At 43.9% G+C, this 20602-nt stretch overlaps 1 protein-coding gene across 1 annotated transcript in view; it reads right to left on the bottom strand.

Annotated features, from left to right (window-relative positions):
- The window catches only part of KCNQ2 (potassium voltage-gated channel subfamily Q member 2), an 86334-nt gene extending 67307 nt beyond the window's left edge, over positions 1 to 19027 (bottom strand). The window contains exons 1-8 of the mRNA XM_070744235.1: positions 18999 to 19027; positions 18801 to 18891; positions 16423 to 16549; positions 14057 to 14232; positions 9505 to 9630; positions 6204 to 6314; positions 4678 to 4773; positions 1776 to 1870 (exon numbers count right to left, since the gene is read on the bottom strand). Coding sequence (XP_070600336.1) covers positions 1776 to 1870; positions 4678 to 4773; positions 6204 to 6314; positions 9505 to 9630; positions 14057 to 14232; positions 16423 to 16549; positions 18801 to 18891; positions 18999 to 19027 — 851 coding nt within the window. The remainder of the gene's footprint in view (positions 1 to 1775; positions 1871 to 4677; positions 4774 to 6203; positions 6315 to 9504; positions 9631 to 14056; positions 14233 to 16422; positions 16550 to 18800; positions 18892 to 18998) is intronic.
- Positions 19028 to 20602: the final 1575 nt, after the last annotated feature.

The following is a 20602-nucleotide window of genomic DNA, read 5'->3' as shown; positions in this document are numbered from 1 at the left end:
TCTGCCTGGAGATTATTTTCACAAAGAATTGGCAACCGTGTTCTCCATATGCCCTGCTCCCCATTTAATTTCTTGTTCAAAACTGAAGTTATTTAGTTATTCTAGGCCAGTATTTCTGAACTTTAGTGACTTTAAGATGAGTGGATTTCAACTGCCAGAATTCCTAGCATGACAGAATTCCCAGAATTCCTAGAAGTTGAAATCCACCCATCTTAAAGCATGCTGGCTGGGGAATTCTGGGAGTTGGCAGTGCACCCATCCTAAAATTATAGAGGTTCGGAAACAGAACTCTAAATTGCTCAGGGAAGGAATCAACATTTACAGAAAAAATGTTCCACAATTCATTTTCTACATCAGGGACAGAAAAACAGCACAGGTCAAAATGCTAGATGATATATAGGAAAAGAAAAGTCATTGGGGGAAAAAACTGGAAAAAAGGGTTGTTGTTATTATTATTATTTACCTACTTTTCAAGGCCAGCCTTTCAGACCGTCTTCAGGTTTCCTGACATGGCCATGGTCAGAAAACAATACCCAACGAGAAACAGGTGCAGAAAAATAAAGACGGTGGTCAACGGAGAAACATAAATGTGCAAGAAAAGAAAAAGAAATTAATGTAAACCGATATAAGCAATGGAAAAATCAATTTAAATCTAGCATTTGAAAAAAACAACAGAAAGAGAACACTTCCCAATGAGTAAAAAAATAATAAAAAACAATGCGAACAAAACATAACAAATTAATAATAATAATAAGCAAGATGGATAGAAATATAAGTAGTTCTCGGCTCAGCACCACCGAGCCCGAATTTTCTGACCAAAACAGTTGCTAAGTGAATTTTGTCCCATTTTACCACCTGTCTCGCCACAGTTGTTAAGAGAATTACTGCAGTTGTTAACAACACAACAGTTAAGTGAATCTGACTTCCCTCCATAGACTTTGAGCCGTGGGATTGGGCGGCATACAAGTCAAATAAATTAAATTAAATTTCCTTGCCAAAAGGTCTCAAAAGGCAATCACATGACCAAGAAACATAGAAGATTGGCAGCAGAAAAAGACCTCATGGTCCATCTAGTCTGCCCTTAAACTATTTCCTGTATTTTATCTTAGGATGGATCTGTGTTTATCCCAAGCACGTTTAAATTCAGTTACTGTGGATTTACCGACCACGTCTGCTGGAAGTTTGTTCCAGCATCTACTACTCTTTCAGTCAAATAATATTTTCTCATGTTGCTTTGATCTTTTCCCCAACTAACTTCAGATTGTGTCCCCTTGTTCTTGTGTTCACTTTCCTATTAAAAACAGTTTCCTCCTGAACCTTATTTAACCCTTTAACATATGTAAATGTTTTGATCATTTCAATGAAATGTGCTATAGCAGAATATTGACTTTTTTGAAGTCAAAATGGTGTCCAACAGTCCAAACATTTTTAGATCGAAAAAAATTGGGGGCTCGCCTTGAAGGGATATAAACAGTACCAGTACACTTTCGGAAATGTGCGAGACTCCCGGAAGCGCAAAACATGTTTCAAACAACAAATACAAAAGTTAAAAGACAACCATGTTTCCTATTTTTAAAACATATAGAAAAAGAAACACGTCTGCTGGAAGTTTGTTCCAAGCATCTACTACTCTTTCAGTAAAGTAATATTTTCTCACATTGCTTCATCATCCTTTTTTTTTTTAGTGCTGTCGTAACTTTGAGCAGATGCTAAATGAATGGTTGTAAGCCAAGGACTACTTATAGAGGAATCATGGGTGCAGACAAAATGCTTACCTATACATCGGAACGGTGACGGTCCGTTCGTAGTAATTCCAGGTAGAGTGCAAATCGGTTCGGGTGAGGTTAGTGGCGTAGAACCTCCAGGCAGCCTAAGAGAATAGTAGGAAGGAAAGGCAGGTAGGATTTAAAAAAAAAAACATGAAAGAAAGAAGTAATGAGGTTTTTCTGTTTCAATCACAATAATAACTCTCTCTGAGTCCCTGGAGAGGGGCAGCATACAAATCTAATACATAATAATAATAATAATAATAATAATAATAATAATAATAATAATAATAATAATAATACAGTGGTGCCTCAACATACGAGTTTAATTCGTTCCAGACCCGAGCTCGTAAGTCGATCAACTCGCATCTCGAACGAATGCCTTTAGACTTTGTTTTTCGCGCCGAGATAACCAGAAGCAAGGAGATTCTTGCGCCACCTAGTGGAAGCTCGGCTCGTATCCCGAATTTGAACTCGGGTGTCAAACAGAAATTTCGCTCACGTCGCGGCTCGTAACTTGAAATACTCGCATGTGGAGCAGCTCGTATCTAGAGGTACTACTGTAATAATAATAATAATAATAATAATAATAATAATAATAATAATAATATGCACGCAAACAATAGCAATAGCATTTAGACTTATATACCATTTCACAGTGCTTTTGCAGCCCTCTCTAAGCGCTTTGCAGAGAGTAAGCATATTACCCTCAACAATCTGGGTCCTCATTTTACCCACCTTGGAAGGATGGAAGGCTGAGTCAACCTTGAGCCTACTGAGATTCGATCTGCCAAACTGCTGGCAGCCGCTAATCAGGAGAAGTAGCTTGCAGTACTGCACTCTAAGCACTGCGCCACCGAGGCTCTAACTACTGCACCACCGAGACTAAAACAACTGATTTAAACTCAATGTAAATCATTCTAAGATTGACTGTTAAAAAGATTTCTGTAAATAAGAGTTGTCAAAGTCTGGAATGCTGTCCCTGATCCAGTGGCGTCAGCTACAAATTTTCAGTTTCAATTGCAAATTGACTTCCGTGGACCTTACTTCATACTTAGGGGGTCAGTAGAGGGGGACGTGCTTAAGTGCACTAATGTGCTATCTCTTGTGGCCGGTCCACATCCGGCTCAGCTGGTCGCGGATTTCGAGGACCAAGAGACAGATGCGTATTGGTATCCTAGGCCAGTGTTTTTGTCATCTGAGTCCAAGAGTGAGAGTGATGTAGAGTTAGAGACTGAGGATCATCTAGAGACTGTAGCATCCCCAGTTATGGTATTTGTTGGTACAGGGTACATGTTTGTTAGGGTTTGCCACTGTAAACTTGTACTATCACTTTAAACTTGTACTATCACTTTAACTGTTAAATATTCTAGGCTGGTTCGTCATCAGAGGGCGCCAGTACTCCTTCCCTCAAATGACGCTGTAACGCTCATTTCTGCTCAGTCATTTTTACTTTGCCTTGATGGGGGGAGTGTATTTACTTAGTGCTTATCATCTTGTATTTGCTTAGTGCTTCTTATGGAATGTTTCTATCTTTTGTCTATATGTAAATAGTACTTATTAAAAAATTCAAACAAAACATGAGCCGCCCCGAGTTTGCGGAGAGGGGCGGCATATAAATCCAATAAATCTAATCTAATCTAATCTAACATGGCGGCAGCCAACCAAACCTGTTCCATGACATCATCATGACGTCACCAGCAGGTCACTACCAGTTCAGGCAAACCACCTCTGATCTGGTCGTTAAGTGAGTTATAAGCTGGCTGGGGAATTCTGGGAGTTGAAGTCCACAAGTCTTAAGTTCCCAAGATTGGAAACCCCTGCTCTAGAAAGTTTGATATATAGGTAGTCCTCACTTAGCACAACTGGTGGCCAGAATTTATGTTGTTATGCAATCTGGTTGTTAAGTGAGTTATAGGCTGGCTGGGGAATTCTGGGAGTTGAAGTCCACAAGTGTTAAGTTGCCAAGATCGGAGACCCCTGCTCTAGAAGGTTTGATATATAGATAGTCCTCACTTAGCACAACTGGTGGCCAGAATTTATGTTGTTATGCAATCTGGTTGTTAAGTGAGTTATAGGCTGGCTGGGGAATTCTGGGAGTTGAAGTCCACAAGTGTTAAGTTGCCAAGATCGGAGACCCCTGCTCTAGAAGGTTTGATATATAGATAGTCCTCACTTAGCACAACTGGTGGCCAGAACGTCTATTGTTATGCAATCTGGTTGTTAAGTGAGTTATAAGCTGGCTGGGGAATTCTGGGAGTTGAAGTCCACAAGTCTTAAGTTGCCAAGATCGGAGACCCCTGCTCTAGAAGGTTTGATATATAGATAGTCCTCACTTAGCACAACTGGTGGCCAGAACGTCTATTGTTATGCAATCTGGTTGTTAAGTGAGTTATAGGCTGGCTGGGGAATTCTGGGAGTTGAAGTCCACAAGTCTTAAGTTGCCAAGATCGGAGACCCCTGCTCTAGAAGGTTTGATATATAGATAGTCCTCACTTAGCACAACTGGTGGCCAGAACGTCTATTGTTATGCAATCTGGTTGTTAAGTGAGTTATAAGCTGGCTGGGGAATTCTGGGAGTTGAAGTCCACAAGTCTTAAGTTGCCAAGATCGGAGACCCCTGCTCTAGAAGGTTTGATATATAGATAGTCCTCACTTAGCACAACTGGTGGCCAGAACGTCTATTGTTATGCAATCTGGTTGTTAAGTGAGTTATAGGCTGGCTGGGGAATTCTGGAAGTTGAAGTCCACAAGTCCTAAGTTGCCAAGATCGGAGAGCCCTGCTCTAGAAGGTTTTGCAGCACGAATGTACAATGACAATAAAGGCTATAAAATCAATTCTTTTTCAGCACCTTCTTGGTCCATTTCTCTCTCCACGAAGCCTTTCCCAAGCCCACCCCTTTCGGCTCACCTGAATTAGGCCAGCTGCAGGATTTCTTCTTTTTTCAAAGTGCTTCTGACGATGCTGCTCTTGAACCTTCAAGGCAAAGCCAGAACCTAGAATTCCCTGGAAATTAAATTAGATTAGATTAGATTTAGATTTATTGGATTTATATGCCGCCCCTCTCCGCAAACTCGGGGCGGCTCACAACAATAATAAAAAACAGTACATAATAACAAATCCAATGCCCACCAATCTAATTACAATTTAAAATTAGTAATTTCATAAAACAATCCCAATATATATAAAAAACAGGCACACAGTCAATCAATCAACAAAACAACATGGGCAAGGGGGAGGTGTTTTAGTTCCCCCATGCCTGACGGCAGAGGTGGGTCTTAAGGAGTTTACGAAAGGCAGGGAGGGTGGGGGCAATCCTAATCTCAGGGGGGAGCTGGTTCCAGAGGGTCGGGGCCCCCACAGAGAAGGCTCTTCCCCTGGGTCCCGCCAGACGACATTGTTTAGTCGACGGGACCCGAAGAAGGCCAACTCTGTGGGACCTAACCGGTCGCTGGGATTCGTGCGGCAGAAGGCGGTCCCGAAGATATTCTGGTCCGGTGCCATGAAGAGCTTTATAGGTCATAACCAACACTTTGAATTGTGACCGGAAACTGATCGGCAACCAATGCAGACTGCGGAGTGTTGGAGTGATATGGGCATACTTAGAGAAGCCCATAATTGCTCTCGCAGCTGCATTCTGCATGATCTGAAGTTTCCGAACACTTTTCAAAGGTAGCCCCATGTAGAGAGCATTACAGTAGTCGAGCCTCGAGGTGATGAGGGCATGAGTGACTGTGAGCAATGACTCCCGGTCCAAAATTAACAGAATTAAAAGGATAATAGAGTTGGAAGAGACCTTGGAGGCCTTCTGGCTCAGTCTCCTGCTGAAGATCCTATACTAGAGGTACTTCAACCTTGGCAATTTTAAGACTTGTGGACTTCAACTCCCAGAATTCTGTTCACCAGTCTTAAAAGTTGCCAAATTTGGGGACCCCTGTCCTATACCATTTCAGACAACTGGTTGTCCAATCTCCTTCCTTCTTACATCAAACATTCAAAGGAGCATCTTAGAATGTATTTTCCATTTAAACAATTCTCTCTTCCTTTCTAAAATATTTTTAAAAGATTACTGAATATCAAGAATATTCATCTGCAAAAATCATGAGCTAATATTTCTATATCTATCCTTTTAAACAATTTAAAATGTTAATTGCTTTGAAAGTATGTTTTGAGCTCACCTGGTCACATGACTATGACCGCCAAGCCACGCCCGCCCAGTCACATGTCCAGAAAACCACACCCACCAAACTAGTAGGGAAAATTTTTAGATTTCACCACTGCACCAGGCTCAAGGTTAACTCAGCCTTCCATCCTTCCGAGGTGGATAAAATGAAGGCCCAGATTGTTGGGGGCAATAGGCTGATTCTGTAAACCTTAGAGAGGGCTGTAAAAGCACTATGAAGGGGGATATAAGTCTAAGTGCCATTGCTACTTACGGCTGGGAGAGCGAAAAAGGAAACCCCAATCAAAGTGAAGGTTGCTGCCAGAAGACGCCCATTCCAGGTTTGCGGATACTTGTCCCCGTAGCCAATGGTGGTCAGAGTAATCTGGAGGAAAACAGAATCATTGTATGGAATCTTCAAAAATAATTTTGGTGCAGGAGCAATATTTATTTATTTATTTTATTTATTTATTAAATTTGTATGCTGCCCCTCTCCGTAGACTCGGGGCGGCTCACAACAGCAATAGAACAATTCATAACAAATCTAATAATTTAAAAACATTTTAAAAACCCCATTATTAATCAGACATACATACAAACATACCATACATAAATTGTATAGGCCCGGGGGAGATATCTCAATTCCACCATGCCTGGCGGCAAAGGTGGGTTTTAAGGAGTTTACGGAAGGCAAGGAGGGTGGGGGCAGTTCTAATCTCCGGAGGGAGCTGGTTCCAGAGAGTCGGGGCCGCCACAGAGAAGGCTCTTCCCCTGGGACCCGCCAAACAACATTGATATGGCGAACCTTTTTACCCTCGGGTGCCAAAAGAGACTGTGTGCATGCTTTTGCTCATGCACGAGTGCCCACACCCATAATTCAATGCCTGCGGAGGGCGAAAACAGATTCCCCTACTCCTCTGGAGGCCGGCAATGGCCTGTTTCCCAACTTCTGGTGGGCCCGGTACGCTCGTGTTTCGCCCTCCCCAGGCTCCAAAGGCTTTCCTGGAGCCTGGGGAGGGTAAAAACACCCTCCCCCGTCTATCTGGAGGCACTCTGGAAACCAAAAATGTCCTCCCAGTGCCTCTGTGCAAGCCAAAATTCAGCTGGCTGGCACATACATGCACTTTACAGATGAGCTAGGGCAATGGCTCGCGTGCCAGCAGGTATGACTCTGCATGCCACCTGTGGCACCCATGCCATAGGTTCGCCATCCCTGGTCTATGCATTATAAACAAGCATTGGAGGTTGTATAATTACTAATGTAATAAATAATACACTAAAAGTGAAACTCAAATACTTTATTTGAGATTACCCCTATTTCGATCCATCAGGCAATCTGAACTGCACTGGAAATGAGTTTTTAACTCATTTCATGCCTCCCGTCAGAGTCTGAATCAGAGATGGGAGACAAACAGCTGACAGAGTGCAGGAGAGTGGCTCTGTTGGTTGTGGAGAAAACTGGGGAACGGCAAAGTCAGGCTGGGCAGAGCAGGGGAGAGGCAGAACAAGGGAGAGGGAGTTTAGATGAAAACCGAGGCCCACCCCCTCCTCATCCTAGGGTGCGCAGGGAAGAACACAGAATAGAGCAATGGGGGTTGTGTGGATTACGAAGAAGGATTCTGATTCTCTTCACCAGGCACACCTGGGGATGGAGTTTAAAGGAGAGGCAGTTGGGAGGGCATTTGTGAGGAACAAATGCCGAAACTAGAGATAGACTGTTACCGTAACGGCACAGATGCTACACTCCGCAGCGGTGCGTCCCCAACGCATGCATGCATACTCCCACACAAGATTTGGCTTCTGCGCATGTTTAGCAAGCAAAATCTTGTGTAAAGATGGTCGTATTAGCGAGATTTCAGCAACTTTCACCATTTTTTTTGCTTCTGCAAATGCACGGAAGCAAAAATATTGGCGAAAATTGCTGACATCTCGCTCATGCGCACATCCTCACATGAGATTTCACTTGCTTCGCATGCGCAGAAGCCAAACCTTGTGTTAATGTTTGCACGCATGTACACCGGACACATGGTGCCCCTGACGGCCTTGGGGGGCGCATCAGTAGCGCCGAAGACAGCAGTTCTTCACTGGCTGAGACGTTTGAACTTTCCAAGAATCCTTGCATTCCTGCATGGCATTCTGAACTGGATTATCTGGATTTTTTGTTCCCCAAACTCCTAGCCTTGCTCTTGTTTTGCTAGATAAATGTAAGATTTATTGCAGTGCAGCCTTGGTGCTGGGCTGGACTAATTGCCATCAGAGGCTGTTTGAGGTTTGTTTGGGGGGAAGAGTTGGAGCAATAAAAGGGCCAGTTTGAACTTCCAGCTGTTTGTGTTAGTATACTGTATGTAACTATGTTGGGTGTTGCAATACAAAAGCTAACAATGTAAGTTAAAGACTGTACCTTTAAGAGTCATTTCCTGGTTGGCCATAAGGGAGAGCCAACGATGTTACTCTTGGGGGAATTTGTACTAGAGATATTTATATTTGCTGTGTGTATATTTTACTGTGTGTGATATCGTGGTTTGGAAAATATTATTAGGATTATATGTGTATGATATTGGACTGTGTAACTACTATTGTTTTTGCCTCTGCATATATAATAATATTGTTCTATTTTGTACTAAGTCTGATTCATTGATTGACTAACCCTCATTGTTACATTAACTCTACTTAAAGTTTGTTGAAGGTTTACTGTTCTGCCAGGCTCTCTGGTAGGAGCCTCGGGAAAATTCAAGGGTACAAATTTCAGATACATAGATGTTTGAAAATTCAGAACAATGTTCTTTATCCCAAAATTCAAAATAAACTAAGCACTCTTTTTGTATTGCAAAGAGCACTCGTCCCAAAACAACTGGGTAGTCTGTAAAATTAACCTTAAGCAATCATTAAGTACTTAGCTAGCAGCTAAGTCTCACCCCTTCTTCTTCCAACGAAGTGAGACACACACACACACACATTGCTCTGCTTTGTTTTCAAAGGCGTGAAAAATCAATAAGCAAAGTCCAGAAACCAGCAACCCAGGATTCCTGACGAACTGCGATCAGATACTCTTCCACAACGGCCAAACCCACACACTGCTATTTATAGCAGCAGCCCTAATTACTGGAGCCCTACCCAACCACAGATGGCCTCATTTTCTCTTGTAATAATCCTTTAGTTGTTGTCTCCTGTGCATCACTTTACGCATGCATGGGTGTGCCATTAATTCTTGTTCAGAATCCAAAGATGATACAGATGATTGATCTCCACCTGGGCTGTCTGCCAAACTCCCCTCTTCCCTGTCACTCATGCTGCCTTGGTCAGAGGAGGCTTCATCAGCAGATTCCATCGGGAGCAAAACAGACCTGCGGCATGTGGATGTCTCCCCCACATCCACCTGCACATTCCTTGGGGCAGGAGCTGGGCCAGAGCTAACCACAATAGTTTACTATATTATCTAGACATTCTAACAGTTCGTGTTTATCTCTGTGCCATGGCCTGGGTCATTCACAAGCTGTTTTCCTAAGCTCTCCACTCTTCTGAGGCTACATTGATAGCCAGAAGTTCATAGCCTGGAACAAGGAAAAGATACTCACCAGGCCCCACCACAGGGCATCTGCATATGTATCAAAGTGATCGTTTTCCCCTTTCTCAGCCAAGTACACCAAAAAGGAGGCTAAAATTAGGCACAGGAATCCAATATACCAAGCGGTGATCAGCTCCTGCAAACGTCGAAAGAGAAAAACGAAGAATAAGAGAGCTTTGGGATGTTTCTCCACCCACATCCTTGGCTCCAGAGGAGAAGAAAAATATTACCAGGATAGCCATGACACAAGATAAAAGGGAGGGACACACATGTGGTCTAGGGGTGAAGTTGCTGGCTTAGAAACCAGACGATTGTGAGTTCTAATGCCGCCTTAGGCGTGAAAAGCAGCTGGGTGACTCTGGGCCAATCACCCTAGGCATGTAAGGCGACTGGGTGACTTTGGGCCAATCACAAGGAGACTGTGAATTCTAGTCCCACCCTACACATGAAAGGAGACTGGGTGACTTTGGGCCAATCAGCAGGAGACTATGAATTCTAGTCCCGCCCTAGGCATGTAAGGCGACTGGGTGACTTTGGGCCAATCACAAGGAGACTGTGAATTCTAGTCCCATCCTATGCAGGAAAAGCAGCTGGGTGACTTTGGGCCAATCACCAGAAGAGGGTGAGATCTTGTTCTTCTTTAGGCACAAAAGCTGATTGGGTGACTTTGGGCCAATCACCAGGAGACTGTGAATTCTAGTCCCACCCTTGGCATGAAAGATGGTTGGGTGACTTTGGGCCAATCACCAGGAGACTGCGAATTCGAGTCCCACCCTACGTATGAAAGGCGGCTGGGCGACTTTGAGCCAATCACCAGAAGATTGGGAGTTCTTGTTCTGCCTTAGACACAAAGCTGGTTGGGTGATTTTGGGCCAATCACCAGAAGAAAGTGAGTTCTAGTCCCACTCTAGGCATGAAAGGCAGGTGGATGATTTTGGGCCAATCACCAGGAGACAGTGTGTTCTAGTCCCACTTTAGCATGAATGTCAGCTGGGTGACTTGGGGCTAATCACTAGGTGAGTATGAATTCTAGTCTCACTTCAGGCATGAAAGGCGGCTGCGTGACTTGGGACTAATCACCAGGAGATTGTGAGTTCTAGTCCCACTTAAGCATGGCTGGGTGATTTGGTGCCACTTATTCTCTCGCAGCCCAATCCAACTCCTATAGTGGTTTGGGGAAAATAATAATAATAATAATAATAATAATAATAATAATAATAATAATAATTTAGATTTGTATGCCACCCCTCTCCGAAGACTCAGGGCAGCTCACAACAATAATAAAAACAGTATAACCATGGAACAAATCTAATAATAAAATACATAAAAACCTCAACAATTAAAAACCATACAGTACATACACATCAAACATGAAATATAATAAGCCTGGGGGAGATGTCTTAGTTCCCCCATGCCTGGCGATATAGGTGGGTCTTAAGTAACTTGCGAAAGACAAGGAGGGTGGGGGCCGTTCTAATCTTCGGGGGAAGTTGATTCCAGAGGGCTGGGGCCGCCACAGAGAAGGCTCTTCCCCTGGGGCCCGCCAAACGACATTGTTTGGTCGACGGGACCCGGAGAAGGCCAACTCTGTGGGACCTTATCGGCCGCTGGGATTCGTGCGGTAGAAGGCGGATGGAATAGGAAGGAATGTTCGGAACACTTGCCACCTTGGGTTATTCATTTGATGTTTATTCTACCTTCCTAAGTAACCGAGGTCAAATTGTAAGCCGCCCCGAGTCTTCGGAGAGGGGCGGCATACAAATCTAATAAATAAATAATAATAATAATAATAATTAAAAAATCAAATAAATAAAAACCCAGAACAGATTTCCAGAAGCATCCAGACAGACTCAAATAAAGAAAAAAGAAAAAGTCAGTGTTACCCAGTGTACCGAGAGGTTCAAATACCAATTGCTACACTCAGCCAACACAACAAGAACACAAAGCACACGAGGAGGAGTGAATCCAGCATTGGATCACAGACAAATGGCCTCAAAATAGGCTTAGCCCATAAACAGCTCCATCCAACAAGAGCTGACAATTAAAGGATCTAAAGATAGATGCCACGATGAAAGGAGGGTTAACGGAAATTCAGGCAGTTGTGCGAACCAGGCATTGTAGGCACCGGATGCCAGTTGGGATAATAAATAGAAAGAGGAAAGTTTAATTGGGGAGAAACTGATCTCTGAGCCTGTGACGCTTCAGTAAGCAGGAAGGACAAAAGCAACCCTTGTACATCCAGGTTTCTCCCTCCAACGTCTGTTTGCCTTGCCCCAAACAGCTTTTTTTCCACCCCAAATGTGCTCATTAACTCTTGAGAAGAGGGGAGGCAAGGGGGAAGGGAAAAGGGAAAGGAAAGGGGGATGAGAGGGGAAGGGAAAGGAAGGGAAGAGAGAAAGAAAAGGGGAGGGGAAAGGAAGAGAGAGGAGAGGAGAGGAGAGGAGAGGAGAGCATGGAGAAGATTAGAGAGGAGAGGAGAGGAGAGGAGAGCATGGAGAAGATTAGAGAGGAGAGGAGAGGAGAGGAGAGGAGAGCATGGAGAAGATTAGAGAAGAGAAGAGGAGAGAAGAGCATGGAGAAGAGAAGAGAAGAGAAGAGAAAATGGAGATTAGAGAGGAGAGGAGAGAAGAGGACACAAATATAAGTACTTCTCATTTTAAGGAAATATGAGTAGATTTCTGTTTAATCATGCATAGATAATTTGCATCTGTAGCGAGCTATACATAATTCCAGGGCTTATGTCATGGCATAAATTATATCTTTTCAAGCTTCAAGAACTAATCTCTTAGCAATAAGGAGGACAAGGCAGATCCACTGCCTGGCCCTTGATTTGCCTTGTAATATGAACATTTGACTTTTATTCAGTCTCCAATTCAACTATGCAATTACTTTTTCCCTGAATGCAATATGTTTTATAGGCTTTCATATTGTTTCGGGGTTTTTTATTTTTGATATTGCTTTATTGCTTTTCCTCCTTTTATAAGAGCTTCAACTGTTCATATATTATCCAGAGTTTGTTTGTATATGCGTATACAGAGAGAGAGAGAGAGAGAGAGAGAAGAAAGATGATACAATTTGATATAAGAAATAAAAATAATAATTTTAGAGCAGGAGAAAAATCATATCCAGGTAATCTTGGACCAGAATTAGCACCAGAATTGCGACAATTCTGTAGATGTTGAGTGAATTTTACAACCTTTTGGCTACGGTTGTTAAGTGAATCACTGCTATTCATAAATGAATTACCCAGTCACTAAGTGAATCCAGCTTCCCGCATTAACTTTGCCAGTTGGGAAGGTCAAAAATGGTGATAACGTGAGTCTAATGCAACCATTGTAAATGCATGCCAGTTGTCAAGTTGTCAAATGACCTTGGGGATGCTGTGAAGGTTGCAAGTATGAGAACTGGTCATAAGTTACCTTTGTCAGTGGTGTTGCAGCTTTGAATGGTCCCTAAATGAATGGCTAGAAGTCAAGGACTCTGTTGGCATGAAATCTTTCTATCTTTCTTTCTTTCTTTCTTTCTTTCTTTCTTTCTTTGTGGGATTAAAACATTCACCCCTCAATCATTCATCATGAAACCTACATCATAATATAAAACATTTGTCTTCATCTATCAGTCATGCATCAATTTGGGTCAGAGCATACACACATATATATATATCTATGTGTATATATAGATATGCAATGGTTTTGGAATTGTCTTATGCTGTAAATTTTTAAAAATTGCATTTATTATTGGATTTTTGCCTCGGCTTTTTCCTTATCTACCTGTACATTCAATGCATCTTATAATATCAACTGATCAGAACATTTTTGTGGTTTGTGTTCATAAACAAATAATAATAATAATAATACAGTAATAATAATAATAATAATAATAATAATAGTAAGAATAGTAATAGTAGTAATAATAACAAAACAACAACAACAACAACAATAATAATAATAATAATAATAATAATAATAATAATAATAATAATAATAATAATAATAATAAATGTTTAATTATAATGCCCTTTTAACAAAGGGCATGACAGCAAGCCATATACAACTAACAAGGACAGACAGTAAGCAATACACACACTTAGTTAAAACACAACTAATAAAACCACAAAACTTGTTTAAAACATTCCCAAACTCTCCAATTTCTTCCCCTTTTGCTGATTCCCAGAACAAGGGTATTTCAATCTGCTGAATCAAAGAGGAATGTCTTTAGTGCCTTGCGGAAGCGGAGAAAATTCTCCTCTACCCAGAGCTCTCAGGGAAGACTGTTTCACAGACATGGGGCCAGATCTTGAAAGGCCCGCAATTTTGATGTTGTTGTACGTGTACATAAACTTTCCTCCATTTAGCTCCTCCATGGTTCAGTCTTCTCTGCACTTAAACTGGCTGTCCCATAAAAGAGCCTTCCAGGAGCTGCTAATTCTCAGTTCCCAGAATCCTTTGTGCCGTTCTAAGGATTCTGGGAATTGAAGTCCGGCCCGTCTCCAAAACACAGCAACCAATATGGCTACTCAGACTTTCCATAACTGAGAGCTTCCCGAGGTCTCAGATGCTCACCTTGCTGTGGGCGTACACCACCGATCCCAGAAGCTTCCAGGTGCCTCCCCTGCGGTCCATTCGAATCATGCGCAGGATCTGCAGGAAGCGCAAACTTCTGAGCGCGGAAGTGGCAAAAACATTTCCCTGTGACCCAGCGGCCAGCACAGCGATGGAGGCAATTAACACCATGATGTCTGAATAGAAGGAAGAGACCTATGTGAAAGAATCTGCCAGACTCCAAAAACCAAGAAAGACACATGAGATTCTTCCAAGCGGTTTCCTTTTATTGTTCCTCACCTGCAGACAGAAATCTAGCCAAACTAAAGCAAACTATTTGCCCCATAAAACATATATTCTGGGAACTGTTGAGGAGGAGCTGTCTTCCCCCTCTTTCTCATACACAAACTATCTGAGATAGTTGTGTTTTGCTCCTCTGGAATGGATCCCCTCCTCCAGGGAACCTGGACTATATTCTAAGGATGGATGGATTGATCAATGGAAAAAGGGAGGGAGGGAAAGAAGGAAGGAGGGAGAGAGGGAAGGAAGGAAGGAGGGGAAGGATGGAGGGGAAGGAGGGAAAGGAGGGAAAGGAGGGAGGGAAGGAAGGAGGGAGGGAAGGAAGGAAGGGGGAGGGGGAGGAAGAGATAGAAGGAAGGAAGGAAGGATGGAGATAAGGGAAGAAGGAAAGAAGGAGGGAGGGAGGGAGGAAAGAAGGAGGGAGGGGGATGGAGGGAAAGAAGGAGGGAGGGAGGAAAGAAGGAGGGAGGATGAGGGAGAGAGAGAGGAAGGGAGGGAAGGAAGGAAGGAGGGAGGGAGGGAAGGAAGGAAGGAAGGAAGGAAGGAAGGAAGGAAGGAAGGAAGGAAGGTGGATCAGACTCCAAAGCCCAAAAAAGGCACATGAGATTCTTCTGAGAACTTTTCTTTATTGTTCCTCAGAAATCATGGCAAGCTCAAGCGGACTGTTTGCACCATAAAACATATTTCTGGAAACTAGCAGGGGCTGTTGTCTTCACCCTCTTTCTCATACACGAACTATCTAAGCTGCCTTGTCTCTTGCTCCTCTGGAATGCAGCCCCTCCCTCCTGGGAATCCAGACCCCTTTCCACCACAGAAACATTTATTTCTCCATTTTCTCACCCTGGGGTACTCCAAAATCATTTAACCCAGGAGTGAAATGCTCCCGGTTCACTCCTGCCTCTCAGTCGTCAGAGAGCCGGTGGTGAAGAGAGCACGAGGCTCCGCCCACCTGCCCAGATGCCACCATTTGGGTTCCTTTACCTTCCGTGCGTGCGCAAAGTGTTCTGTGCATGCCCAGAGGGTAAGAGAACCCAAATGGCGGCATCCGTGCAGGTGGGTGGAGCCTCACACTCCCTTCGCAACCCGCTCTCTGATGACTGACAGGCACGAGTGAACTGGGAGCATTTCACCCCTGATTTAATCAGAACTTTTCGTACATTTCCACCAGTAATGGGTTGCAGCCAGTACGCCTGGGACTGGAGCTGCCCCACCACATGTGTGCCGATGCGAGATTTGGCTACTGCGCATGCGCAGAAAGTGAAATATTGCATGAGGACGTTCCTGTGTGTGAGATTTCGCTGGTTTTTGGCATTCTTTTTGCTTCTGTGCATGCGCAGAAGCAAATAAATTGCCAAAAATAGGCAAAATCTCTTGTGCGATAGCACCCTCACGCAAGATTTCGCTTGCTACGCAAAAGCCAAATCTCGCACTGAAGGGCACACATATGCCCACTGGGCACATGCGCGCCCGCAACGATCCTAAAGAGTGTACGGTAGCGGCCAGTAAGTCCAAGCCCCGCCTGGTTTCCACCCCCACATGTGCTCTGGTCCACACCAGTTTTGTTGAGACAACAGTTCCATTCTGGATCTGGATAGGTCAACCGTAGATAATCTAAGGGTAAAGTGTTGGGGGTTTGGGGATGACACAATGGAGTCCGGTAATGAGTTCAACGCTTCGACAACTCGGTTACCAAAGTCATATTTTTTACAGTCAAGTTTGGAGCGGTTAATAATAAGTTTAAATCTCTTGTGTGCTCTTGTGTTGTTGTGGTTGAAATTGAAGTAGTCGCCGACAGGCAGGACGTTGCAGCATATGATCTTGTGCGCAATACTTAGATCTTGTTTAAGGCGTCTTAGTTCTAAACTTTCTAGGCCCAGGATTGAAAGTCTAGTCTCCTAGGGTATTCTATTTCGAGTGGTGGAGTGAAGGGCTCTTCTGGTGAAGTATCTTTGGACATTTTCATGGGTGTTAATGTCTGAGATGCGATGTGCGATATTCTGATTGCAAATGCAGCCGTGAACTCTCTGGCAAGACTCCAAACACCTCCAGATTAGCCTCACCCACCCTAGCCATGAATTGGGTCTTACCGATCACACAAAACGGCTTGCGGGCGAATTTTAATCTCCCTCTCCAACCTCGGTACCGACAGCAGCAGCCAGCCGCCCAGATTCTTACAAAGTACTCGACTCCAAAGACCACAATCGTCACAATTTCCTGCAGGAGAGACCAAACTTGTAGTAGAGCATAGCAACACAAGACAATTCTTACCCAACAATTCTCTGTTCATTTTGGGGTTTCTAAGTAAATCCAGTACATCTGAAACGGATCACGACAAAGGAGAATTTAGAATCATCCCAAAGGTTTTTTTTGAATAAAATCTATTTCAGATTTTTAAAAAAAGAAAAGAAAGAAAGAAAGAAACGTGTGAATTACTTCACTCTTGACCTCCTCTGCTTTTCAGTGGCTTGTATACTGCTCAAAAAATAAAGGGAACACTCAAAGAACACATCCTAGATCTGAATGAATGAACTTTGTACAGAACAAAGTATTCCATGAGAATATTTACATAGAAACATAGAAACATAGAAGTCTGACAGCAGAAAAAGACCTCATGGTCCATCTAGTCTGCCTTTATACTATTTTCTGTATTTTATCTTAGGATGGATATATGTTTATCCCAGGCATGTTTAAATTCAGTTACTGTGGATTTATCTACCACGTCTGCTGGAAGTTTGTTCCAAGGATCTACTATTTCATTCATTCTGATCTAGGGTGTGTTCTTTGAGTGTCCCCTTTATTTTTTTGAGCAGTGTATTTTATTCTTTATTCTAGTCTAGTCCAGTCTAAATTCTATTCTCTCCTATCCTATCCAGTGGTGGGGTCACACAGCAGTGTGGTAGTAAATATCACGACGCGCAGACAGCTGTGTGTCCCCAACACATACACGCATGCCCCCGTATGAGATTCAGCTGTTGCGCATGCACCACATGCAAAATCTCACACAAGGACACATGTATTTGTATTTGTTTTTATTAGATTTGTATGCCGCCCCTCTCCGAAGACTCGAGGTAGCTAACAACAATATAAAAAGACAATGTAAACAAATCTAATATTAAAACAATCTAAAAAACCACAATTTAAAGAATCACTCATACATACAAGCATACCATGTATAAAGTCTATAAGCCTAGGGGGAAGGGAAATTTCAATTCCCCCATGCCTAAAGACAGAGGTGGGTTTTAAGGAGCTTGCGAAAGGCAAGGAGAGTGGGGGCAACTCTGATATCTGGGAGGAGCTGGTTCCAGAGGGCCGGGGCCGCCACAGAGAAGGCTCTTCCCCTGGGTCCCGCCAGCCGACATTGTTTGGTCGACAGGACCCGGAGAAGGCCAACTCTGTGGGACTTAACCAGTCGCTGGGATTCGTGCGGCAGAAGGTGGTCCCGGAGATATTCTGGTCCGATGCCATGAAGGGCTTTATAGGTCATAACCAACACTTTGAATTGTGACGGGAAATTGATCGGCAACCAATGCAGACTGCGGAGTGTTGGTGTAACGTGGGCATACCTAGGGAAGCCCATGATTGCTCTCGCAGCTGCATTCTGCACGATCTGAAGTTTCCGAACACTTTTCAAAGGTAGCCCCATGTAGAGAGCATTACAGTAGTCGAACCTCGTGGTGATGAGGGTATGAGTGACTGTGAGCAGTGAGTCCTGGTTCAGATAGGGCCGCAACTGGTGCACCAGGTGAACCTGGGCAAACGCCCTCCTCGCCACAGCTGAAAGATGTTTCTCTAATGTGAGCTGTGGATCGAGGAGGACGCCCAAGTTGTGGACCCTCTCTGAGGGGGTCAATAATTTCCCCCCCCCCCCAGGATTATGGACGGACATGAGCGAGGTTTGACCTATTTTCATTGTTTTTTTTGCTTCTGCACATACTTTTGGCACCCGAGGGGGAAAAGGTTCATCGTCACAGTTCTAGTGTAACCTCCTGTTCAGGCAGGACACCCTATACCCGTGATGGCAAACCTATGGTCCGCCTGCCAGAGGTGGCACACAGAGCCCTCTCTCTGGGCACATGCTCCATTGCTAGCTGCTCTTCTGGTTTCCCAGTGCATGTACACCAGCCAGCTGATCTTTGCATGCCCTGGAGAGCCGGAAACCCAAAGTTCAGCTGGCTGGTGCATGCATGCACATTCCAGTTTGGGCACTTAGTACTGAAAAATCTACCCTTTCAGACACATAATTGTCCAATCTCTTCTTCAAAACTTCCAGTGTTGGAGCATTTACAGCTTCTGGAGGCAAGTTGTTCCACTGGTTAACAGTTCTAAATTTCTCCTTAGTTCTAAGTTGCTCCTCTCCTTGATTAGTTTCCACCCATTTTATCCATCTGAGTCCTCACAGAGGAGCGGCATATAAAACCAATAAATAAATAAATTTTAGTATTGGACATTTAAGCAACACACCTACCAGACTGTAAAGGGCCCATTCAGAACTTTCTTCGTAATCATCGATGGTGGAAAAGACGGAGAGGACTAAGCAGGAGAAAACCAGCAGAAAACTGGATGGAAACAAACAGAAAGAGAGAGAGAAAAATTAATGCAGCCATTGATGGATTTATTGCATTCTTTTTTTCCTTCCAGGCCACAAATGATATTTGCTTCATACAAACGGCTTAGCGTGTTTTCTAGATTCATACACAATACTGAAAATTAATTTGTACCAAAGCCACAGAAAACGAACCAAGCTTAGTGTTGTGTTTGTTTAAAAATATTCGCAGAAAATCTGCGATTGGTTAAGACGCGGCTATTCAGAAAATAGCCGCGAAAGTTAAATGTGTGTCAGTTGGAAAAAGCCCGCGTTTTAAAAGAGTATAAAAGGGCAACGGGTTAGCCGTTGCCCTCATTCCGGCAAATCTACCGTTTCCAGTTGTTGTAACCTCTCTTGCAATGAATAAACCAGTTTGATTTAACTACCGGAGTCCTGACTTTTCAGTGGCGACGAGGAGGTCGAACTCCCGCTAACGCAGCCATGAACTCGGCCATGGCTCCACCGCCGCCTGTATTCAACTCCGAGACGGAAGCTTGGACCTCGTATATGTCCAAATTCACATTTTTCCTGAAAGCGAGCAATCTACATGACGCCGATGACGAGAGGAAGAAAGCTATATTCCTCGCTTATTGCGGCACAGAAGTCTACAGCCTAGCCTCTACACTCGTTGACCCAGACACCCTGGAAACTGTCGCATGGTCAACTCTACAAGCAAAACTTGCCGCTCATTACCAGCCGACGACTCCTGTCCGCGTATACCGCCATCAATTCGCTCAGATGAGGCAAGCGGACGGAGAATCCACCAACGATTTTATAACTCGGCTACGCGCACTCCTTCCGAAGTGCAAATACAAGGATCCAGAGGAACAATTGATTGACCGCCTAATTTTCGGTCTAACCAATATCACGCTCCAGAAGAAATACTTAGTTGATGAGGATGCCTCTCTCCAAGACATTCTTAAGGCAGCAAAAGCCTCCGAGGTATCTGAAACATCTGTTGCCGAAATTAAACGCGCAACCTCAACCGTTCATCACATTCCTGATGAATCACCTTGGCACGCCTGCTCTCCTGATGAAAAACACTCGGAATCCGCTACTCCAGACGACACCTGTCTCCAAATCCGAAGAGCCTCCGACCATGACGCCAAAGACGCCGCCCGTGTAGACAGATGTGCCGGCTGCAACGGAAATCACCCTCGTTTTCGCTGCCATTTCAAGGACGCCTATTGCCGCCGTTGCCAGCGCCGCGGCCACATCGCTGAAGTCTGCCGTGCCGCCAACCCAACTCCAGCAACTCAGCAGAACCAACGACCCTATTTTTCACCGAGGAATCGACGACCACCGTTTTCACGCAACGTTTCCCGCCCGGCTGACAACTCGCCCTCTTCTACCCAACGAGGTAACTCCCCTTCTTCCGTAAACTGCAATTTCCCCGCTGCGGAAAACAAACTATTTGTTTCTCTTTTCCTCAACGGCCACCCCTGCCAAATGGAATTAGACACCGGTTCCAGACATTCCATAATGCCTTGGGAAAAACTTAGATTATATTTACCTCGTGTAAAACAAACTGACTTGCAACCTTGGGAACCGGGTTTGAGTGATTTTCAGGGCCATTCAATTCCAGTATTAGGATGTTTAAATGTTCCTATTGCGTTTAAAAAATTTCAAGGGTTTTTACCTCTGTTAGTGGTTGACGGTCCTAAACACACGTTACTGGGACT

This window comes from Erythrolamprus reginae, chromosome 3, assembly GCF_031021105.1.
Source record: "Erythrolamprus reginae isolate rEryReg1 chromosome 3, rEryReg1.hap1, whole genome shotgun sequence".
Lineage (NCBI taxonomy): Eukaryota > Metazoa > Chordata > Lepidosauria > Squamata > Dipsadidae > Erythrolamprus > Erythrolamprus reginae.
The sequence above is the reverse complement of the archived record's forward strand: the minus strand, read 5'-3'. Positions and strand labels throughout refer to the sequence as shown.